At 43.8% G+C, this 22,778-nt stretch overlaps 1 protein-coding gene across 1 annotated transcript in view; it reads right to left on the bottom strand.

Annotated features, from left to right (window-relative positions):
• Window positions 1–19,989: 19,989 nt before the first annotated feature.
• HS3ST4 (heparan sulfate-glucosamine 3-sulfotransferase 4) overlaps window positions 19,990–22,778 on the bottom strand; it is a 479,360-nt gene continuing 476,571 nt past the window's right edge. The window contains exon 2 of the mRNA XM_069570383.1: window positions 19,990–20,626. Within this exon, the coding sequence (XP_069426484.1) occupies window positions 19,990–20,626 (637 nt within the window). The remainder of the gene's footprint in view (window positions 20,627–22,778) is intronic.

The following is a 22,778-nucleotide window of genomic DNA, read 5'->3' as shown; positions in this document are numbered from 1 at the left end:
TTGTAGGAAGGCTGTTTGGGGATGGCTTAGCTTTGACCTTGGGAGTTCTTAACCTTAGCAGAGGGAGTAGAGAAGAAAATTGTTTTCTCATTAGGCCAGACACATCTTTCCTTAATGAGCTTGTAGGAATGTTCATTACCCCCCATTAGCTTACCTCGTCTTCTTTCTGCCCAGCTAGCCCAGGGCTGCAAATAGAAATGGAAAGACAGAAATAAATCTACTAAAGATTTTGTTAAACATTTTACTAAAGACTTTTCCTGGACATCTCTTTCTGGAGCCTTCTGCTCCCAGCCAATGGGGAAAGGAGTTGCTATTATTTTCAGTTCAGATAGAGGCTCTCCATGTCTTTTACAGACTTTCTGTGAGTACCACTTTCCACATCTGTGAAATGGGTGAGATAAGTCTTTCTTCTGCTTGTTCCTAAAAGTTTGGTCCATGGATCTGCAGTGTCAACATCCCTGGAAGCTTGTTAGAAATGCAGAATTTCATACTCCTCAAACTACTGAAAAAGCATCTCCAGAGATGTGGACTAGATATTCACATCTTGGTAAGTTCTCAGGTACTTACGCATGCTTGAGTTTAAGAACCAGTGCTTTACAGGAATGCTGTGAACAACAAATAAGATAAATGAGAATATACTCTTGAAAAAAAATTGAAAGATGCTCTCAAGATTCTAGTTATTACTGTTTCTGCTCATATTACAAAGTGTAAATGTCAAAAAAATATTAGGAGGTTTAGGTCTAGAAGATTTATTCTGTAGCTTCTTCAAAATCCTCTATGTTGTTAAACTGAAACTTTTAGAGGTAGATGCACACCCTAAAGCAGGCTAATGCAAGACTCTAAGGACAAGTGGGGAATGGGATGAAGTAGGGACACATACCCTTCCCAGGAGCACTCCAATTCTGTATAGAAACCATGGAATTGTATAGGCCAGAGACAGTGGTTCTGCAAGCTGAATTTGGTCTGAGGACTAGTGATTTGCATGGGATAAATGTTTGAACTGTGCAAGAAACCTGTGTTCCCATTATTCTTTTTATTGCTTTTCTTCAATTTTTGATATTATAGAAATCACATGTTTAGGAATCTAGTGGGTGTCAGTCCAAAAGGTTCTGCCTCGTATTAGGTTTCCCGATCATTTAGTTTTATTTTCATATGACTGTTGGTTAGCTGTGTTTCACTGAATATTTTCATTTGTTGGATATCAGTTGTTGGAAAAACAGTTAAATATGACACTTTTTTACTGAATGTATTGTGTTTATGTCTGGGTATTTACTTATGACTTATTTTTGTTAGGAAAATATTATGGCTGCAATATTAACTTCTTTCAGCATTAACATTGTGTTTGAAATGTGAACTAAACTGTTTTAAAGTATTTTTTTCCTATTTTAAAATCCACTACGGTATAATGTAGCAGTTAAGATTTGAGTTTTAGAGTAAGACAAGCTTGGGCTCAAGTAGTAGTTCTGTATACAGTAGTTCTGTATCTGGTTGTGTAACTCCGGAAAAATAACAACTCTTTATGCTCAGTTGTATTATCTGTAAAATGAGGTCAGTAATTGCTACCTTACAATGCTGTTTTAAGAATCAATGAAACCATGTCCCTTGCCAAAAAATAAATAAATAAATAATCAGTGAGATAGGAGGGACTTTCTTCTCAGTCTGGTGGTTTTTGCCTTCCAATGCAGAGGGTGTGGGTTCAATACCTGGTTGGGGAGCTAAGATCTCGCATACCTTGTGATCAAAAAACTAAAACATAAAACACAGAAGCAATATTGTAACAAATTCAATAAAGACTTTAAAACTGGTCCACATCCAAAAAAAATCTTTTAAAAAAAGAATAAATGAGATGAAAAATGAGTTCAGTTCAGTTCAGTTCAGTCGCTCGGTCGTGTCCCACTCTTTGCGACCCCATGGACAGCAGTACGCCAGGCCTCCCTGTCCATCACCAACTCCTGGAGCTTACTCAAACTCATGTCCATTGAGTCGGTGATGCCATTCAACCATCTCATCCTCTGTTGTCCCCTTCTCCTCCACCTTCATTCCCAGCATCAGAGTCTTTTCAAATGAGTCAGTTCTTCCCATGAGGTGGCCAAAGTAGTGAAGTTTCAGCTTCAGCATCAGTCCTTCCAATGAATATTCAGGACTGAATTCCTTTAGGATGGACTGGTTGGATCTCCTTGCAATCCAAGGGACTCTCAAGAGTTTTCTCCAACACCACAGTTCAAAAGCATTAATTCTTGGGCCCTCAGCTTTGTTTATAATCCAGATCCCACATCCATACGTGACCACTGGACTAGACAGACCTTGTTTGGCAAAGTAATGTCTCTGCTTTTTAATATGCTATCTAGGGTGGTCATAACTTTTCTTCCAAGGAGCAAGCATCTTTTAATGAGTTAGTATCATGCTATATGTGTCATTTGTTAGTATCATTATTAATTTTAAAATTTACATAGTATAATATCGCTGCTATGTTTGTTCTAGGAACAGTATATTGTATCGGCAGATGATATCTGGTAGGAGAATGGTTCCTTATGAAATAAACCAATTTTGAAAAAGAAGCTAGTGGAGTCCAATAGTTTTCCTAAGTGACAGATCATTTGAGGCATCTCCTCATGGTCTAATAAGATCACCTGGGAGAAGATGTTATCATTTCCCTCTGAGGAAGGGGGCTCTGTTTATTCTTTCTAGACACAAAGTACTTTGTAAGATCAAAAATGCAAAGGGGTGAGGGGGCTGACTAGAGTAAGGTCATCTGGGGGAGGCTTTCCTCAAGGTCATCCTTAGTAACACTGGTTAACCATGAAGAATAGTCTTTTTATTTGTATGAAATATAATAATACAATGGCCATTTAAAAAAATAAAAAGAAAAAAGGAGGGATTTTGCAAATAGAATAATCCGTACCCAGCAAGTTGGAGAACTATGAGGAAATTCATTTCTAGCAAAAATGACAAGTAGCCTTGCATACTCTGGGGGGCGGAAGGCCTTGGTGTAAGTTCCTGTGCTTCCTGCCTGCTTCCTATGTGGCTATAAGCTGTTCACTGCCTGCGGAGGCAAGCTGGGAAAAGGAAACTAGACAGAGTTGGAAAACTTCCTCTGCGGCGGATCGCTTAACCTCTCTATCTTTTGTTTCTTTCTCTGCAGAATGGGAATCATAACTGAAATCTGAGTCCGTGGATGGAAAAACAATCTATAACCTGTGAAGACAAGAAGTCAGCCCCATAACTCATCTGTGTCAGTCCAGCAATAGCTCAGTAAATCTCTTTCCTCTGGGGTCCACATGGTGACAGAGAATGGTTGGTCTGGGAAAATGTTGCAGTAAGAACTTGAATGTAAAATCTCATCTTGGCTTTTCTAGAGGAGCCTAGAGATTCTCCAGAGGGAGATGCTCAACTGGATCCTGGGTGGGATTCTGGCACTGCCACCTATTAGTTACATGATCTTAAAGTGACCTCTTAACCCCTCTAGGCTCCAACTTCCTCATCTATAAAATGGAACGATATGACTACCTACGTTATAGGGTTGTTTCAAGTACAGAATGGCAACCCATTCCAATATTCTTGCCTGGAAAATTCCATGGACAGTCCAGGTGGGCTACAGTCCATGGAATGTGCCGGTCGCAAAGAGCTGGGCATGACTGAACATGCACGAGCTTAGGGTTGTTAGGTAAAGTTAAGTACAGTAATCTATGTGAGGTGCTAGATATGTCTTCATTGGCTTGGTGAATATTTATTGAGTGCTTACTGTATGCAAAGCACTCCTGTATTTCCAGGCGCTCAGGACAGAGTGGTAGACCACATCCAGGAGGGTCTTTGCCCACCTTCAACGCCACCCCCCACCACTGGGTTAGGTTCCAGCGGACGAGACAGAGAGTGAGCAATCATGATTGTTCATCATCACCAATCATGGTGATGTACACTGTCATGTAACAACAGGCACTGAAAAGTGCTATGTACAAAAATAGTACAGGTTAAAGGCACACAACCCCGAGGTGGAGGGGTTGTGACTTTAGATAGACTGGTCAGGGATGGTCTTTCTAAGCTAGGGATCTTTGAGCAAAGACCTGGTGGAATGATGCCATGGGTCACGCAGACATCAGGCTAACGAGCATTCCAGGTGGCGGCAACAGCACTTGACACTTAGTACTCAATGAACACTAGTTTAAAATAAAGGGAACAGATGGCATCTCATGCTTGTGCTCAGTTGCTAAGCCAAGGACTGGAGCCCGCCAGGCTCCTCTGTCCATGGGATTTCCCAGGCAAGTATACCAGAGAGGGTTGCCATTTCCTACTCCAGGGGATCTGCCTGACCCCGAGATCAGACTCACATCTCCTGCATTTTGGCAGGTGGATTCTTTACCACTGAGCCACCTAGATGGCATTTTGTCAGACATAAATGTGGGGATTTTTATCCATGATGATAACATGCTGAAAGGAACATTGATTGAGGTCTGGCGTCTCCAGGGCCTTGTCTCCAAAGAGATAAAAACTGTCTGGACAGTTTACCTTACCTTTTGGAGTCCTTAATGATGTTTTCAGAGGGAAAATCAGATGCCCATCCAAACCTGGCAAAATACACAGTGGAGATGTGCATAGCTCTGCTCTTTCATTTTTTTCACCCCTTCACAAGAGAGCAGTACGCTCAGTGGATAAAGAAGCAGCAATAGGAAAGTGAGATTAAGAGAAGGTAATGGGCCTGTTCAAAGTCAAATATTGCATATTAACACACATGCATGGGATCTAGAAAAACGGTACAGACGAAACTGTTTTCAGGGTGGGAACAGAAACAGAGATGTAGAGAAAGGACACGTGGATGCAGGGGACAAAAGGGAGGATGAGACGAGCTGGAAGATCAGGTGTAACGTAAATACACCAGGCTTCTCAGGTGGCACCAGTGGTAAAACACTGGCCTGCAAATGCAGGAGACCTAAGGGACATGGGTTCGATACCTGAGTTGGGAAGATCCCCTGGAGGAGGGCATGACAATCCACTCCAGTAGTCTTGCCTGGAGAATCCCAAGGACAGAGAAGCCTGGTGAGCTACGATCCATAGGGTCACAAAAGGTGGTATGCAACTGCAGCAGCTTAGCATGCCTGCACAGGACCATGTGTAAAATGGAGAGCAAGTGGTAACCTGCTGTAAAGCACAGGGAGCTCAGCTTGGTGTTCTGTGATGACCTAGAGAGTTAGGACGGAGGGTGTGGGAGGGAGGTCCCAGAGGGAAGAGATGTACGTATACATATAATTGATTCACTGCATCGTACAGCAGAAACTAACACAGCATTGTAAAGCAATTATATTCCAATAAAAAAGCCCCCCCCAATAGATAATTGTGGCAGGGAGTGCACTCAAGTGAACTCAGACGAAGGCTGAAATCTCTTTGCCTGGTGCTCTCCTCAGTAAATAACATGTTTACTCACTCATTACACTCTTCATTCATCCCTGTGTTCAGTATTCACTATATCAATCCTAAGATGCGGCATCAGTGGAAAAGAGCTGAATGAGACATTCCTACCCTATCCCCCCAAATGATGGCTCAGAGAAATAAATGATGGGCTCTCCATGGCATTGTAGAGCATTTAAAATGCAGAAGATGGTATGGCCAATTCAGCAAGGGACTCATGGAAGGAACATTTCCATCAGGTCTTTAAGCATGCATACCATTTTGTAGGAAAAGAAAGAATCGTTGTAGGGAAACTATCACAAGTCCACGTAGAGCAGAAACTGTGTGGGATGATGACAGATCAGTGTGGCAAGACCACTGAGCAAGCAGTAGCCGCCGAGCAGCAGACTGGAGGGCATGGTTTGGGAACAGACTGTAAAAATCTTTATGTGCTAATGAGGAACTTGGAATCTATCATGAAAATGAGGCACCAATAGGGAACCATGAAAAACATTTTATCGACTCGCCCGAATCTCCTTTTGGAATAATTCTCCCCCTTTCAATAATTATGTTTTCCTAATCATAAGGGCCAGGGGCTGGCTCTGTTTGGTCCCCAGGTGGGACTTAAGCCAGGCTAGGAGAGCGCTTTAGGTCCTTCGTCACAGTGATTGGTTCCCGAGTGGCCATGTGACCCATTTTTGATGGCGTTCTTAGGAAAATATGTTTTCTGGGGAATCGTTAAGTGTTATGTAGGTTGGACTGCAAGCAGTCATAGTCATATAATGTGAAAAGACTCTGAGAATAAGACTCTTAGAAGAGATCCGTGAAGGTGAAGGCAAAATATCAGAAAACAGAGTGAGTGAAGGAGAAAGGGTTGAAAATGGTGAAACTCACTGATATTATTCAACCCTTGAATCTCTACCTTAAGCCAACACATTTTAGAAATCTCAGGTTCAATGAGCCAGTAAGTTCCCCTTAGTCTCTAATCTCATTCGAGTCATGCTGTCTGTCACTGCCAGTAAAAGAGGACTGACTAATGTAAGAGGCAGGAGTAGTTTATTAGTTGTTGTTCAGTTGCTAAGTCATGTCCAACCCTTTGTGACCCCATGGACAGCAGCATGCCAGGCTTCCCTGTCCTTCACCATCTCCCGCAGTTTGATCAAACTTACGTCCAGTGAGTCGGTGATGCCACCCAACCATCTCATCCTCCACTGTCCCCTTCTCCTCCTGTCTTCAGTCTTTCCTAGCATCAGGGTCTTTTCCAGTGAGTCAGCTCTTCGCATCAGGTGGCCAAATTATTGGAATAGGATGTTATCATTGGTTTCCCTTGTCAGCTTACATAGCTCCAGATTCAGAACTGATTATAAATAAGAAAGGGACTAAATTAGTGGAGGGGTGACCACTGATGAGAAGACTTCAGAAGACCATAAGGGAAATGTAAATTTTGAGTATAAATATGTCTTATGCAATTATTTGCTAAATCTGATAGTCCTAAGTGGAGGTGATGAGAAGCAGCTGAATTCTGGATATACTTGCTTTTAAAGTATATGCAAAGGATAGAAGGAAGAGAAAAATGAGGATGAATATAAGTTTGGGGCTTGGAAAGACCAAGAAGCCATTTACTCAGATGGAAAGACATTGGGGGGAACGGTAGCGGCTGGGTTAAAACATCTGGAATTTGACTTGAGTGCATTATGACTGAAACACCTTTTGTAATCCCCAAATGGGCAAGTCAAGGGTTTGTTTGATGTAAGAATGTGGAGTTTGATAGAGAGATCTGGGCTTAAAGTGTGGGATTGAGAGTCACCAGCATAGGGATGGTGTTTGAAACCATGAAAATATATGAGATCATCTGGAATAAATGTAGATGGAGAAAGACTAAACCCTGGAAAATGAGGAACCAGAAAGTAAATGTGAAAAGCAGCCAGCACTGTAGAGGGAAAACATAGAAAGTCAGTGATGTGAGACCCGATGAGGAAGGTGCTGTATGGACAGATGAGTGATCAGCTACTGAACACTGCTTATAGGTGTAAAGGGATGAATATACAATTACTCAAAATACATTAACTATCACTATTCTCAATATTTGTCCTTAACTCAGGATAGAGATTTTGGGAGTTGTTTACCCTAATGGGGGTTGTTGACATCCTGACTGGGATTTAATAGGATTCCTCTAACTTAGAACTAGAAAAATTGATGCTTTTGAACTGTGGTGTTGGAGAAGACTCTTGAGAGTCCCTTGGACTGCAAGGAGATCCAACAAGTCCATCCTAAAAGAGATCAGTCTGAGTGTTCATTGGAAGGACTGATATTGAAGCTGAAACTCCAATACTTTGGCCACCTGATATGAACAGCTGACTCATTTGAAAAGACCCTGATGCTGGGAAAGATTGAAGGCAGGAGGAGAAGGGGACAACAGAGGATGAGATGGTTGGATGGCATCACTGACTCAATGGACATGAGTTTGGGTAGACTTCAGGAGTTGGTGATGGACAGGGAGGCCTGGCATGGTGCAGTCTATGGGGTCGCAAAGAGTCAGACATGACTGAGCAACTGAACTGAACTGAATATGCAAAAAAAAAAAATTATTTATAACTACAAGTGTCTCAAGCCCCAGTGATGTTTGGAGGTAGGTAGTTACAGGGTTACATGATTCATCAGATCAATAATGCCAAGAAAGAGCCAGGCTCTTTTCTTGAGTCCTACTCCAACGTCCACATGTTGGCTATGCTTGTACTCATGGTAACAGTATGGCTGCCACGACTCTAAATCTACCATCCTTTTACAATAACAGTCAAAAGAAGAAAAAAATAAATTGCTATCCTTCCTTATCCTATCACTGGCCACTTTTTATTTTTAATCTTTAGAGATTATATTTCTCAAAAGCCCTGAGCTGTCCACTGCTCAGTTCTCACTGGCCATAAGTCTCCTTGCAATGGGGAATTAAATGAGCATAATTGCTTATATTGGTCATGGTTCATTCCTTGAACCATGTTGCGGAAGAGGTCCACTTTCTATATGTATATTGTCACATCTTTCCAGAACAAAACCAGGGTTCTATTATCAAGAAAAAGGGGACTAGAGAGTTGTTGAATAAGCTATCAACAATGTCTGTCAAAATAATTATGGCCATTGGCCCCATAGGTTTGGGAGCTAGCTTATGACATAGTTGGAACAATGGGAGTAAATGAAACCATGCAGAACATCCACATAATGAGAAATGGACCAAGGATAGCAACCTCCACCATTAATGGGGGAAAAAGAAAGAAGAGGAGGCACCTATGAAGGAGAAAAAGAAAGAGGCGGGAGAAGTTTGAGAGAGACAATATGGAAGATAAAGCAGGAGTGCTCATGGAGCAAAGGGATAATCAACAGTGTCAAATATTAAAGAGAGATTGAGTAGATAAAGGTTGAAAATACCCTCTAAACGTGGCAATTGCAAATTTTACTTTTGCTCTTTATGGGTTGCAAAGAGTCAGACATGACTTGGTGACTGGACAACAACAACAGAAGCTGATAGCAGAGCTCAGGTCAGGGGTGTGAGAAGAGGAAAGTGCGAGAATGCAGAGGGTAGAATCTACTTTCCAAAACTTGAGCTCCAAAGGTAGGATGGTGCATGGGGTCTTAAAAAAGTGCTACAGAATGTTTTTGCCTTTAAATTAATGATGGTACCATCTGTTTTAGATTGACATTAAATGTAAAGACCAGGGAAGAGGGGGGTGAATAAATAAGGTACATGATCCCAGAGGTTAAGAACTGGGAATTCCAAGGAACTTCCCTGGTGGTCCACTGGTTAAGACTCCAAGCTTCCACTGCAGGGGGTGCAGGTTCAAACCCTGGTTAGGGAACTAGATCCCACATGTCACGTGGAGCAGCCAAAAAATTAAATAAATAAATAAATGAAATTAACAAAGGAAAAAAAAAAGCTTTTAAAAATTGAACAATAAAATAGAAAAAGAGTTAGGGATTCAAGGTAAAAGTAGGACATGAGTCTGGAGAAGGCAGTGGCACCCCACTCCAATAGTCTTGCCTGGAAAATCCCATGGACGGAGAAGCCTGGTAAGCTGCAGTCCATGGGGTCACTAAGAGTTGGACATGACTGAGCGACTTCACTTTCACTTTTCACTTTCATGCATTGGAGAAGGAAATGGCAACCCACTCCAGTGTTCTTGCCTGGAGAATCCCAGGGACGGGGAAGCTTGGGCTGTCGTCTATGGGGTCGCACAGAGTCAGACACGACTGAAGCAACTTAGCAGCAGGACATGAGTCATGGGTGGAGGAATTAAGAATTCATACCGTAGCTAGCAATCATAATGATAATAATAGCTGGCTTACTGAGCTCTTTCTTCCCTCCAGTCCCTCTTTTAAGTCCCTTAACCGTGTCATCTCTTAGTCTTCACTCTCTCCTTTGAGGTAGGCACAACTGTTGTTTCCATGTGATGGATGAGGGAAGGCAAGACCAAGAAGAGGCAGGGAAAGATGACCTTGACTTTCTCCATGACATCCACTTTCTTGACCAATCGAACACAGGGGAGGGGAATAGATAGGGAATAGAAAGTTTGAAAAAAGGTGGAAATCTCTGAAACAAATACAAGGAGCCTGGGGGAAAAAAAGTTATCCAGGGAGAAATAAAGAAATGAGTAACAGAACTGAGAACCTAACTGAGATTAGAAACCGGGAGTTATAGAGACCCCCCATCTGCATTCTTTGCCAAGAGCTCCAGAGCAGAATATATAGGTGGTGGGATTCATCCTGGCTGGAGGACTGGTCTGTGAGTCTATGATTTAGACTCAGTGCTCAGATGTGCTGCCTGTGGCATAAACAGTTCCCATTTCATTTTTTTTTTTTTTTTTTTTGCTTTTTCTTTCCTCTCAGCAGGATGGCCAGAGTAATGAAAGCTCTTATTTCCAGAGCCCTTCCCCCAAGCATTCCCAGAAGCAGATCCTCTCCCCTGGCACCCTTTAGAAGCCCTTCTACTGGGATAAAAATGAAGAAATCTTTTCTTCCTGAAATGACAGAAGAGAAGCTATCTCCTGCTCCATCACACAGTCTTGCCTTTGATCGTTGAAGCCACGGTAGAATCTGTAGCCATCATCTCGAATGTTACTTGCTCTTTCCTCTTGGGATAGAAGGAAGCAAAGTGATTGCTAAATATGGCTTTTTCCATGAGTTATCAAAAAGAACACACACAACTTTTTAAAAAAATACCATTTGTTGGAGTTTTTAAAAATTTTTTTATCATTCCCAAGGCTGTTCCCATGATCTTAGAAACAAAAGCTCATCCCCTAAAGACATGTACATTGAAGGGGAAATATCCTTTATTACACAGACACTGGTGTAATCGAGTTGCTAGTAAAGATATGGCAGAGGCAGGACTGCCAAGGGGATTGGGGTTCTTGAATTTTTTTAGGGAAAAAATGACTAACTCCTTCTATCCAGCACAGAGCTGAGTGAAGGCTCCTCTGTACTGTCCCGTTTTTGCCTTGGTGAATCCACTCTCAGGGTGTGCAGGACATGAAGTGAGAGGCTTTTAACCTTTCAAGAACTGCCATCTGTCATTTTTCCAACCTGGTTCTAACCTAATCCTGCAATTCCAGCTCTTCTCATTCTCTTTTCTCCACCAGGATATTTTGTGTTTCTTCCAGGCAGGGAAAAGTTAAAAAAAAAAAAAAAAGTTAAACATGTCCAAAAAGCTTCATACCAGCTCCTCTCTTGAGTTGAAGTTTAAAGGAAGGACATATCCAACATCTTCTATAGCCCCAGAGGCCCTTAATAATCAAATTCCAGAACTTAACGTCCCCCGGGAAGCCATTCCAGCCCTTCTCACTTATTGACTGGGTGGCTCTTGTATCTTTCCAGACAGATGGACTTCTCCTTCTCCTATTAAAGCTTCATGAGGATAGGTCACCAGACTTCCTGTTCACAACCTTTCTCTTAACAGCTAGCACAGCTATGAAACAAATTCCTGCCAAGGGATGGAATGGAATAAGTGGCGGGGATCTCTCAGCCTACTTGGCTTGCTTTTTTCAGTTTTTAAATTTTATTTTTTTTAATGTTTACAGTGTTGTGTTGGTTTCTGCCATACAGCAACGTGAATCAGCCATAATTATACATATATCCCCTCCCTCTTGAGCCTCCCTCCCTTCCCCCATCCACCCCTTCTAGGTCATCACAGAGTGCCAGACTGAGCTCCCTGCGTTATACAGCAACTTGGTTTACTTTAACAACTATCACTGCCTAAAACTCCCCTCTTGAGACTAATTCAGTGGATTGGAGATAAAGCTGATTCCCTGTGGTCTCCTTGGGACTTCATCTTGCTCCTTATCCAGAGGTGCCTCTCCTGGTTGACAGATGAAACGTAGACTTGACAAAGAGCAGTGGAAAGATGTGTGCACTGGTAAAACACACACAGGTCTAGGTCCACACAAAGGTGTGTTCTTTGCAGAACTCTAGAACACTCTCATCCCTGCATCATTAGTATCTTGGAAGGTAGGGCCTCTTACTTTGGCAAAACCATTAAGAAAGTTTGGACTGTATCCCAACAAGGCAAGGTGGGGGCACATTCAGAATCAAGCACAAACTCAACCCTTGCTTCCTGAAAAAGTCTCCCTGTTAATATCTGTAGAAGCACCCACTTCTGAGAGTCATCTGTCAGACAAAGCTACTTTTAGTACCCTTGGTTGGTCTCCTTAATCTCTAATGTGAGGGTGTGGAAAGTGCATTGGGCTACAAGTCAGTACATCCAGGTTGGGAGAGTGGCTCTTCTGTTACCCTAAGTTAAGCAATGCTTGCATGCATGCTAAGTTGCTTCAGTCATGTCTGACTCTGCGACCCTATGGACCATAGCCTGCCAGAATCCTCTGTCCATGGGATTCTCCAGGCAAGAATCCTGGAGTGGGTTGCCCATTTCCTCCTCCAGGGGATCTTCCCAACTCAGGGAATGGACCCTTATCTCTTACATCTCCTGCATTGGCAGGTGGGTTCTTTACCACTAGCGCCACCTGGAAAGCCCCAAGTGAGACAGGATGCTCCTTAATTTTGCATTGATAAAGTGAAGACTTAAGACAAGATTCTCCACAAATTCTCTCCAGAGAATTCTCTCCAAATTTTCTCCAGAAATAGAGACAAATTTCTCTGTTGGCCTGTACCTGGAGTCCCACATTACCTTATTCTAGTTCTCAGAGAACCCTAAAGGTTTTTCCTAACTTTCTATTGCCTTTCTTCTCAGAATAACCTGTCCTGCAGCTCCAGGATCCAGGTTCCCCAGGCACATGGAATAGATAATCTGGCATCTCTGCAAGGGAAGGCTTCTCTCAGTAGAGACAGTGAGATATAAGGGTGCTGGAAGATGAGAGCCAAGGATGAAAAATTAATTAGGGGAATAAGCTGTCCAGGAAGGAGCCATTCAGGACACCTGCTAGATAGTACTTCCTGGGGCCAGGCAGCTGAGAGGGGGATCAGCTGCTCTGGGTGTCACTGGGAATACAGATCATGTTTTCCCTTAAAGTCACCATCAAACCTGTTTCAATATTGCTTCTGTTTTATGTTTAGGTTCTTTGGTCCCAAGGTAGGCAGAATCTTAGCTCCCCGACCAGGGATCAAACCCACACCCAGGGAAATCCCTAGATCTTTGCTTGATCTTGGACCAAGGGGTGGGAAATGAGTTCATGATGCTTGAGACTGGCTAGAGAGGTGTTAACCCAAACGAACTCTTTGTCTCACATTCAGCCCTACTTATATCCCACAACTGTCATAATAGCAGGATGTCATGGGTCCACTCAGAGCCAGAAAGAAGCTGTGATGAAGAGCTTCCTGACCCCCAAACACACAGATTGTTCTAACTCTTGTCTACTCACGGCCTCAAGGATGAGCACTGACTGGTCATTCATTTTAAAATCATCCTTTTCCAAGTTGTCCAGAATGATTAGATGGAATCAGAGCTATTCAAGGAAAGCTGCTCAAGCCCAGGAGAGGTCTTTGAGAAGAGATTACAAAAATACGCTTTGAAACATTTCCTGCTTTTCTTTAGAACAGGCTGTGCTGACACCTTCTCTCCCATAACCCACCAGGGCAGCAGCCTGTGTTGTGGTCTTACTGCAGTCATTACGTTGATATGCAACTTTGGGAATGTCCCTTAAATTCCCAAACCATCATAATTCCCATCTGCAAATTATAAGGTAAGACTTGTTGGTCATCCCCAACCTAGAGGACAAGTCTGTATCTAACTTAAAATGTGTGAATGTGTGTGTCTTCATTTTCACTATAATTGATTAACACATTTTCAGAAAAGTTGGATTTCTACTGATTTGAAGTCTTTCTTCCTATGTGAATCCACAAGTAGCCAATATCCCAGGAAAGAGGGGCACCATTTGACCTTGGACTTAGGCAATGCCAAGGTGGTGGTGGTGGTGGTGGTGGGGTCTCTGGAAGGACTTGTGTTCCCTATTAACGGCTTGGTTATGGTCACTTAGAGATACACAACTTTTCTTCTACCAAAGATTATCTTTCATAGCAATGTTCCTCATGCATACTTTTCTCTTTTTCCCCCTGGCCCCCCAACCCCTGCCAATATCTGCCTTGTAGCTTTCTTAATTATCCAATCTTGTATTTTTTACATTTTATTTTGCTAGTGTTACCTCTTAGTGTGTTAGCCTAACTCTAAAGCATAAGAATAGTTTTACAATTTGAGATGAGGCAAAATGCTGCCAAGTAGGGTCTTAGATGGCATGAACTTAGTGGTCTTTCCTTTGCCTTAGTTATCACCACTACCCCTATTTCAGATTTCCATAGCACCGTGTGTACCCCCTTGCAACAGTACAAACCTATGTATTTCATTTTTCCCATATCCATCTTCCCCACTAGGCTGGGATCACTGTCAAGGCAAGTCAGCTCTGCTATCAACTGCCCCTTGGTTACTCTACACATATTTGTGGAATAAAATCTGAGTGAAACATGGTTGTCTCCGGACCACAATTGGTTTCCTGAATCCAGGAACACTCAGGATGGTTGGCCATCTTCCATTCTGGGACTCACATTTCATGCATTTTCTTGGCCTTTATTTTTTGCCCTGATGGTGGATGATGTACTATTATTACCTTGAAATAACATATTTTCACAATTTAAATAAGTGGTTTCCAGTATCTCTTATGTGTGGAAATGACACATCTTCACTCCCTTGATAACCTGGAAATCACATGAGCTCATCTCCCCCCCACCAGCACCCTAGTTTGTTACACAAAGAAACCGAGGAGGTCTCCCAAGCCCGCTTTCTTATGAGGCTTGCTCCCAAGCCTCTGCCCTGATTCTCAGCCATCTTCATCTTCCAGGTAAAGTCTTAGGAGTCAGAGTTCTAGGCACAGAATTCATAGCTTGGAAGCTTGAAAATGTCACCCCCATTTCCATCTCAAAAGGATCTGTGTGGCCCTTTGTGAATGAGCCTAGGAGTCTTGAAGCATCTAAAAGAACCTTTTAGAGTGAAGAGCAAGAGAAAGGCCAGAGTGAGGTGGCCCCATCTGGGTATGGAGTGGTGGCAGAAGGGGCCTGACCTGGGTAGGGGGAAGGTTTCTCATTTAATTGCCTGAAATTCAACCAGTTCTGAGCTATTTATAGAGGATTTTTTTTTTCTTTTGACCTCAGCTCACAGCAAAATCAGTGGTGGTTCTCTTCCTCCTAACATTCTTGTAATTTTCCCGTCTAAGTAAAGATACACCCTTGAAGCACTTGTTGTTCTAGAAGGGCTATCAGGAATCCCCTTTCTCTTCCTCTTCCTGCTCTTCCATATTCTTCATCTTCTTCATAATTATCATCATCACTACGATCAGTATCCAGTGTTGCCAAGGAAGCATTTTATTCTTTTCAAATACCTTCCCAGCTGTTGATTCAATTTGGCCCTCACAGTCACTCTAGATGATATTCCAGTAGGGATTCAATATGCCCATTTTCAAGGTAGGAAAACTAGAGTTCAGATGGGGAAGGCTACTTGTCCAAGATAGAGGCAAGGATAAAACCTGGCTACCTCTCTTCTGAAAGTAGTGAGACAGAAGTTTTTTTTTGTGGGGGTGGGATGGTGAATAAGGAGGTGGAGGATGGGCAAACGAGAAGGGGCAGGTCAGACCAGGAAGATCTAGAAGGCAGAACCAAGGGACTGGAGTTTTAAAGATGTGAAACTCAGATGAAGACTCCTAGTACCATGGAACTGAGAGGACCACTCTTTACAGAACTTAAAATTGGGTCTTGTTTAGTTGTTAAGTCATATCCAACTTTTTTGCAACCTCAGGACTATAGATTACCAGGCTCCTCTGTTCATGGGATTTCCTAGGCAAGGAAACTGGAGTGGGTTGCCATTTCCTAATCCAAGGGATCTTCCCAACCCAGGGATTGAACCTGAGTTTCCTGCTTGGGAGGTGGATTCTTTGCTGCTCAACCACCTGCGAAGCCCTAAAATTGGGTCTGAGAGGCTCATAATGGTGCAGGGAATTTCCATCAAATGGCCACATCCTTCCAACTTTGAAGTGAGGGCTTCCATAGACAGTCTTCAGATAAATGGGGCTCTTGAACGTTTTTGTTATTACTGCTGTTGTGTTTTGAGCTGGGAGGTATCAGTTAAAAGGTCAAGGCATTCATACCTTTCAGGTACAAACTATTATGTGCAAAAAGCAATGAACACGAGAACAATGCCAGCCGCACTATTTGGAAGGATGGATTCTCCCTTTCTCATCTCTGAACCACTCGCAGCCCCCTTTCCAGAGCTGTGAATCATCCATTCAAGGGAAGGGAGGAGAATAGAATGTTAAATACAATTTATGCTTTGCTAATTGAAACCAAATGCAAAATTCAGTCTCCCGTGAGTTGCCATGCTCATGTTTAAGTAGGGTGGAAGTGTCATTAACCTGAGACCGTTTTCATAGGCTGACTTAGCTTTGATGGATAGGAAGCAACTCCTTTGTCAAGTTTCCCCACCAACGAAGGGGATGTGGCTTGGTGACTTGTTCCGAGTCACAAGAATCAAGCTTGAGCAGACACTGCCGAAAAGAGAACTCAAACGTGCCAAGTTGGCATTTCTCTTCAGAACCACGAGCTTTCACCCATATCATCAAACAGACGCTTAAAACAAAAATTCTCCAAATATCAAGGCTTAGGCCTCTGCCTAGTTCTCCAGAGAACTTAAGCCTGCTGCTCTATGCAAGAGGGATAAATACTTAGGAAGAGTTTCCTACTTTGATTTCCCAGGTCAGAATGGTTTAACCATGGCTAACCATTTAAAAAATGGATTTGCTTTTCCTAGCTAAGTGAGGATGCATACTCACTAGATTTCTTTTTTAAGCAGCATTTGAGGGCTTCCCTGGTGGCTCAGACAGTAAAGAACCTGCCTGCAATGTGAGAGACCTGGGTTCAGTCCCTGAGTCGGGAAGATTCCCCTGGAGGAGGAAATGGCAACCCACTCCAGTATTCTTCCCTTGGGAATGTCATGGACAGAGGATCCTGGTGGGCTACAGTCTATGGGGTCAGAAAGCATTGGACACGACTGAGCGACTAACGCTTTAAGGTCTTGACATTCTGGGTTTATAGGGATAGGTAGACAGCCAGGGAGGTGGGACATGGACAGCGGTGTGACTGAGGGGCTGAGCTAATGTGTGGCCATCCACTATTATAAGAGGTGCAGTGGGCTAGAGCAGTGGGCATTCTCGTGGGCATGCATGCACAGGCTTAGTCATGTTTGACTCTTTGTGACCTTATGGACTGCAGCCTGCAAATCTCCTCTATCCATGAGATTTTCCAAGCAAGAATATGGGCGTGGGTTGCCATTTCCTTCTCTAGGGGATCTTCCTGATCCAGGGTTTCCTGAATTGGCAGGTAGATTCTTTATTGCTGAGCCACCGGGGAAGCCCACTGGTCATTCTTAGCTCATGGAAAAATATCTTTAAAGTTTTCCTACCATGAGCTGCTCCTTTGACCTCCTAAGTTATAAGATTGCCCCTTACTTAGTTGTCATTGAACTCCAAAAGAGACCTATTCCTCCAAGGAAGCCATCAGTCCTAGGCACCATTTCATTCAGAAGTGATCCTCACAAAGGCATGAAAGCAGAGGAGGAAGGAGGATGAGAGGGACAAAGAAATACACAGGTGAGACTTCCCTCATTCTCAATCCCAGCTTCCATAACACTATTTTTGAAAGGGTAGATGTCTGAGCCCCACCCGAGAGAGTCTAACCCTTTAAAAATTCTGCAATGCAGCTTAGGACGTTGTAGCTTGAATATACCCCCCACAGCTGCCTCTAATACATAATCAGAACCACTCCTTGCTTTGCTCATGAAGTTAGTTACTCAGTGTTACTCAGTTTTGTTGGACTCTGCAATCTCATGGACTGCAGCCCACCAGGCTCCTCTGTGCACGGAATTCTCCAGGCAAGAATACCGGAGTGGGTTGCCATTCCCTACTGCAGGGAGATCTTCCCGACCCAGGGACTGAAAACTGCATCTCCTGCGTTGCAGGCAGCTTCTTTACTATCTGAGCCCCCCGGGAAGCCCTTGCTCATAAAACAAGGCTCCAAATCAGTCATCCCACAGTACACTCTTCTGATCAAGCAGGCCCTGTCTTCTTTCAAATAGGTGTGGATGTGTACGTGCGGCACAGTTTTATTTGTATCTTCTTTTACTTTGGTGGTTTAATCACTAAGTCATGTCTGACTCTTGTGACCCCATGGACTGTAGCCCACCGGGCTTCTCTGTCCATGGAATTTTTCAGGCAAGAATACTTGAGTGGGTAGCCATTCTCTTCTCCAGGGCATCTTCCCGACCCGGGGATGGAACCCGCCTCTTCAGCATGGCAGGCAGATTCTTTGCCACTGAGCCACCAGGGAAATCCTTTTTACTTTTGTAGTAAAGGGATATATGCTGCCTTCAACTCAATAACTATTTTTTTAATCTGGAAAAAAATTGTCAGATTGTTTCTGAATCTTGCACATCAGTCTGTTCCTTGCCAGGATGGGTTAAGAGGGGAGGACACTGCACCCTTTACAGAAACTGCTTCCTTTGTGCTATTTCAAGAATCATCCTGCCTCTGCAGATAGGATTCCCTAGCAGAGTCGATAACCTGGGCCGTCCTGGCTATCCCAGAGAAGGGATACTCCCAGAATTCAGGGGAGTGGAGGTGGGAATGGAGGTAACCAATTCAAACACACCATGAAAATCCATCAATCAGATTGCATTAAGCTTTATAACAACACAGTTTCCAGTTAGTGGGAGAAATGACAGTTTAATAACAGTTGAACAGATTTCACTCCCTCCCCCCACTCATACATATTTCCAATTTTGCTAGAACAGTTCCTGGTTCTGAAGATCTGTGAAGAGTGTTTTATGTCGAATGCTGCATTTTAATGGAATCAAACTAATGGGAAGGGACATTTGACGCAGCAGCCCTTGATGGGGGTGTCCGCAGACAGCCCTTACCCTCCCCTAGCCCCTGACACTGGGTCTGACAAAAGGAGTCAGCCTTCTTGTTGCTGCCCCAATATATGCCATCTCTGAATCGAGCAAACGAAGCATGAGACGACCACGAAGGGGAGATGGTGGGACAAAGAGAGAGATGGTGATCAATCCCCTGTGGGTTGGGTTGCTAAAGGTTATTCATGACAAAAGACATGCCAGCTCTCTGGTCCCTGCCCCTCTGGGGACCCTAAAAGACAGAGTCCCTCCAATAGCTTGTCTCACATCCATGCTGCTGAGGGTCTCAGAGATGGAGACCTCCCACCAAGAAGACTGGTTTTCTTTTTTCACTCCCAGAGATGGCTTCATCTTTCCCAACCTCAGAGCTCTGGGCTCGGCTGCAACTCCCTTGTTCTAGAGCAGTCCTGTGAGCCTGATTCTAAGGAGGGCCTAGGCTAAGCTTCTTTACCACCCAGGATACTCATGAAGAGAGGGACCCAACTGCCCTTCGAAGGCTCTTAGAAGGAAGGCTTCCAGGGATGTCAGCTTTTTTTTTTTTTTTTTTTTTTGGTGAGGAACGTGCATGCCTCTGCCTTCATCAGATGAGGAGTGAGGAAGTCAAAGGGTTGTAGGATGAGACCTTTAAGGAGAAGGCTTGAGACACCTTAAGAGGGAGGGTCTTGCTCCCTAGGAGTTCTGGAGCAAGCAGCCACAATTAGTATTCTGGCGAAATGCCAAAGCAGAGGTTGATCGAGCAAGGGGCCTTTGCCAGATATGGGGCTAGAACTTGGGCTTCTCAAATTAAAGTGAGAGGCCCCTGCCCAAAGTAGACCTTCCCTTCTTCCTTATCATTTAAACAAACATTCATGGCACTGTATCTGACCTTGACAGCTATTTATCCTGTCTTCAGACTGGATTAACCAGCAGAAGACAAGAATTAGCAGTGGATTCTGGTGGCCAGCTGGTCAACCAGATGCTGCTACCCAGGCAGGCCTGGTACCCTATCAGCATGCCAGGGGATCCATCTCTCTGCTTAAGCCAACAGCCTTGGAAGCAATCCTGACTGGACAAAGAAGGAGATCTACTTGGCACCCCAGCAAGGCTGAGGCTGCAGACCCTGGGGGATTCAGGACTCGGGTCAGGAGCCTCCCTAGCCACTTGCCAGCCTTCCCACCACATCGTGAGCCTCATTTATCACCCTCTTCCTGTTCCCACTGGAAATCTTGACCAGTCATTTGGTAAAACATCATGTTGAAGGGTTTGTAGAACTTCCGCAGTCTGTGGATCACATCCGGGTCAATGCGAGGATGAGTCCGACCCTTGCTCTTGCCTAAGCACCTGGGGGCACTGCTGTCTTCTGGCTTCTTTAAGCAAGGGAACCCCTTGGTTTTGTTGAAATAGAAATGTTTCTCAGTCACAACACGCTTGAGGCCTAGAAAATCCTGTACTTTGGCCATTTCCCCGGCGGGGTCCACTATGAGTCGCTCACCGCTGACGAAGAGGATCTGAGAGAGGGGGAAATACTGGAGCCAGTTTTCCAGATGCAGAGCATAGATCCCTATTCGAATGGCGCTCCAGGAGGCGTCGATCAGCCCTAGGGTCCGATTTTTGAAGGCCAGCACTTCGAAGGTGGGGATCTCGGGTTTCTTTGACAGTGTCTGGGTGTAGTCGGAGATGGCCCTGGTCACGGGGTTCCTCACCACCACGATGAGTTTGATGTCCTTGGCCATGGAGTGGATGCGCTTGGGAGCCTCGTTTGTCACAAAGTAACTTGGCGTCTTCTCCATGGTTAACTGTCCATCCAAAGTCTTGGGCATCACATTTCTAGAAGAAGAAGGAAAACAAAAGAGTGGTTATTCGTATCCAGAAATAACTGAACTTGTCCCGTGAAACATATATAAACAGCTCAATGGGGGAGCTACCAAATAAAATTCATATACACTCGGAAGTTCTTTTTAGACATGTTATTTGCTCAGTTGTGTCTGACTCTTTGCGACCCCATGGACTATAGACCCCCGAGCTCCTCTGTCCATGGAATTCTCCAGGCAAAAATATTGGAGTGGGTAGCCATTCCCTTCTGCAGGAGATCTTCCTGCCCCAGAAATTGAAGATGGGTCTTCTACACTGCAGGCAGATTCTTTACCATCTGAACCACCAGAAAAGCCCTTTTTAGACTATATGTCCCACTACAGTTCTGATTAAAGTATTTTCATAAAAGGCAGCAAAAAGCTTGTGCATTCATCCTTGGGAATGTTACACACCTGGCGTTTAAATTGCAGCTCTATCTCTTGCCAGTTATGTTTAACCTAGTTGGACTCTTAATTTCTCTGTGTATTAGTTTTATAATCTCTGAAATAAAGATAATGATAGCACCTACTTCACATGGTTGTAAAAGGATTAAAGGAGATAATGCTTTTAAAGCATTTAGCACAGAAGCTGGCATGTGTAAGAGCTTAATAAATCAAGGATAGGATTGTTGTAGTGGCTTTCAGAAAGTGTCTGAGCTCAGCAAGATCTCAGAGGTGATCTAGCCTAAGGGTGGGCAAACTACTACCTGCCTGCTGTTTTTGTATGGCCCACAGGTAAGAATGACTTCTCATCTTTAAAGTGAAGTGAAAGTGAAAGTCACTCAGTCATATCCTACTCTTTGCAACCCCGTTGACTGTAGTTCAGATGGGGGAAAAGCAAAAATAATAAGACTAATGCTTTGTGGCACATGAAAATTGTATGTTCACATTTCAATGCTCATATATAAATTGTCATTGGAACATGGCCACTCATTCCTTTCTGTAAAGTCTGTGGCTGCTTTCTGCATCTACATCAGCAGAGCTGAATAGCTGCAAACAGAGACCATATCACATGCAAATCTGAACATATTTTCTAACTGGCCCTTTAAGATGTCATCTGCTGACCCCTAACCTAGATGAAAAGGTCCATCTCGTCAAAGCCATGGTTTTTGCAGTAGTCACATATGGATGTGAGAGTTGGACTATAAAGAAGGCTGGGTGCCAAAGAATTGGTGCTTTCAAACTGTGGTTTTGGAGAAGACGATTGAGAGTCCCTTGGACTGCAAGGAGATCAAACCAATCAATCCTAAAGGAAATCGACCCTGAATATTCACTGGAAGGACTGATGCTGAAGCTGAAGCTCCAATACTTTGGCCACCTGATGTGAAGAGTTGACTCACTGGAAAAGACCCTGATGCTGGGGAAGATAGAAGGCAGGAGGAGAAGGAGACAATAGAGGATGAGATGGTTGAATGGTATCACCGACTCAATGGACGTGAGTTTGAGCAAGCTCTGGGAAATGGTGAAGGACAGGGAAGCCAGGTGTGCTGTAGTCCGTGGGGTTGCAAAGAGTCAGATATAACTGAGCAACTGAACAACAACAAACCTAGCCAAAGGGTTTCCGTGGTGGTTCCGTGGTAAAGAATCTGCCTGAAATGCAGGAGACTCGAGTTCAATTCCCAGGTCAGGAAGATTCCCTGGAGAAGGAAATGGCAACCCACTTGAGTATTCTTGCCTGGGAAATCCCATGGACAGAGGAGCCTGATGGGCTACAGTTCGCGGGGTAGCAAGTGAGTTGTATACGGCTGAGCGACTAAACACACAATCGTCCAACCTAGTCCAAAGGTGTCTTTATGCAAATGCGGAAAATGAAGCCCAGAGACTGGGAATCAGGCAGGTTTTGTGACTTCAGCAAGTTGAATCACATCCCTGAGCCTTACTATCTTCATCTTCAAAATCCTGAAACTTACCTCAAGTTCAGCTGAGAATGAAATGAATGACATATATCATTATTGTGACATAGAGTGTGACAACATCTGGCACAGACTGGTTTCATACATGGGATTTCTTCCTTCTTGGCTCCCAAGTTTGCTCAGTAAGGCCACGATAGGTCCCACGAGTGTGTGCTCAGTTGCTTCAGACGTGTCTGACTCTTTGTGCATTGGACTGCAGCCCACCAGTCCCCTCTA

This window comes from Ovis canadensis, chromosome 24, assembly GCF_042477335.2.
Source record: "Ovis canadensis isolate MfBH-ARS-UI-01 breed Bighorn chromosome 24, ARS-UI_OviCan_v2, whole genome shotgun sequence".
Taxonomy (NCBI): Eukaryota; Metazoa; Chordata; class Mammalia; order Artiodactyla; family Bovidae; genus Ovis; species Ovis canadensis.
Note: the sequence above shows the minus strand (reverse complement) of the source record. Positions and strands in the feature narration are given on the sequence as shown.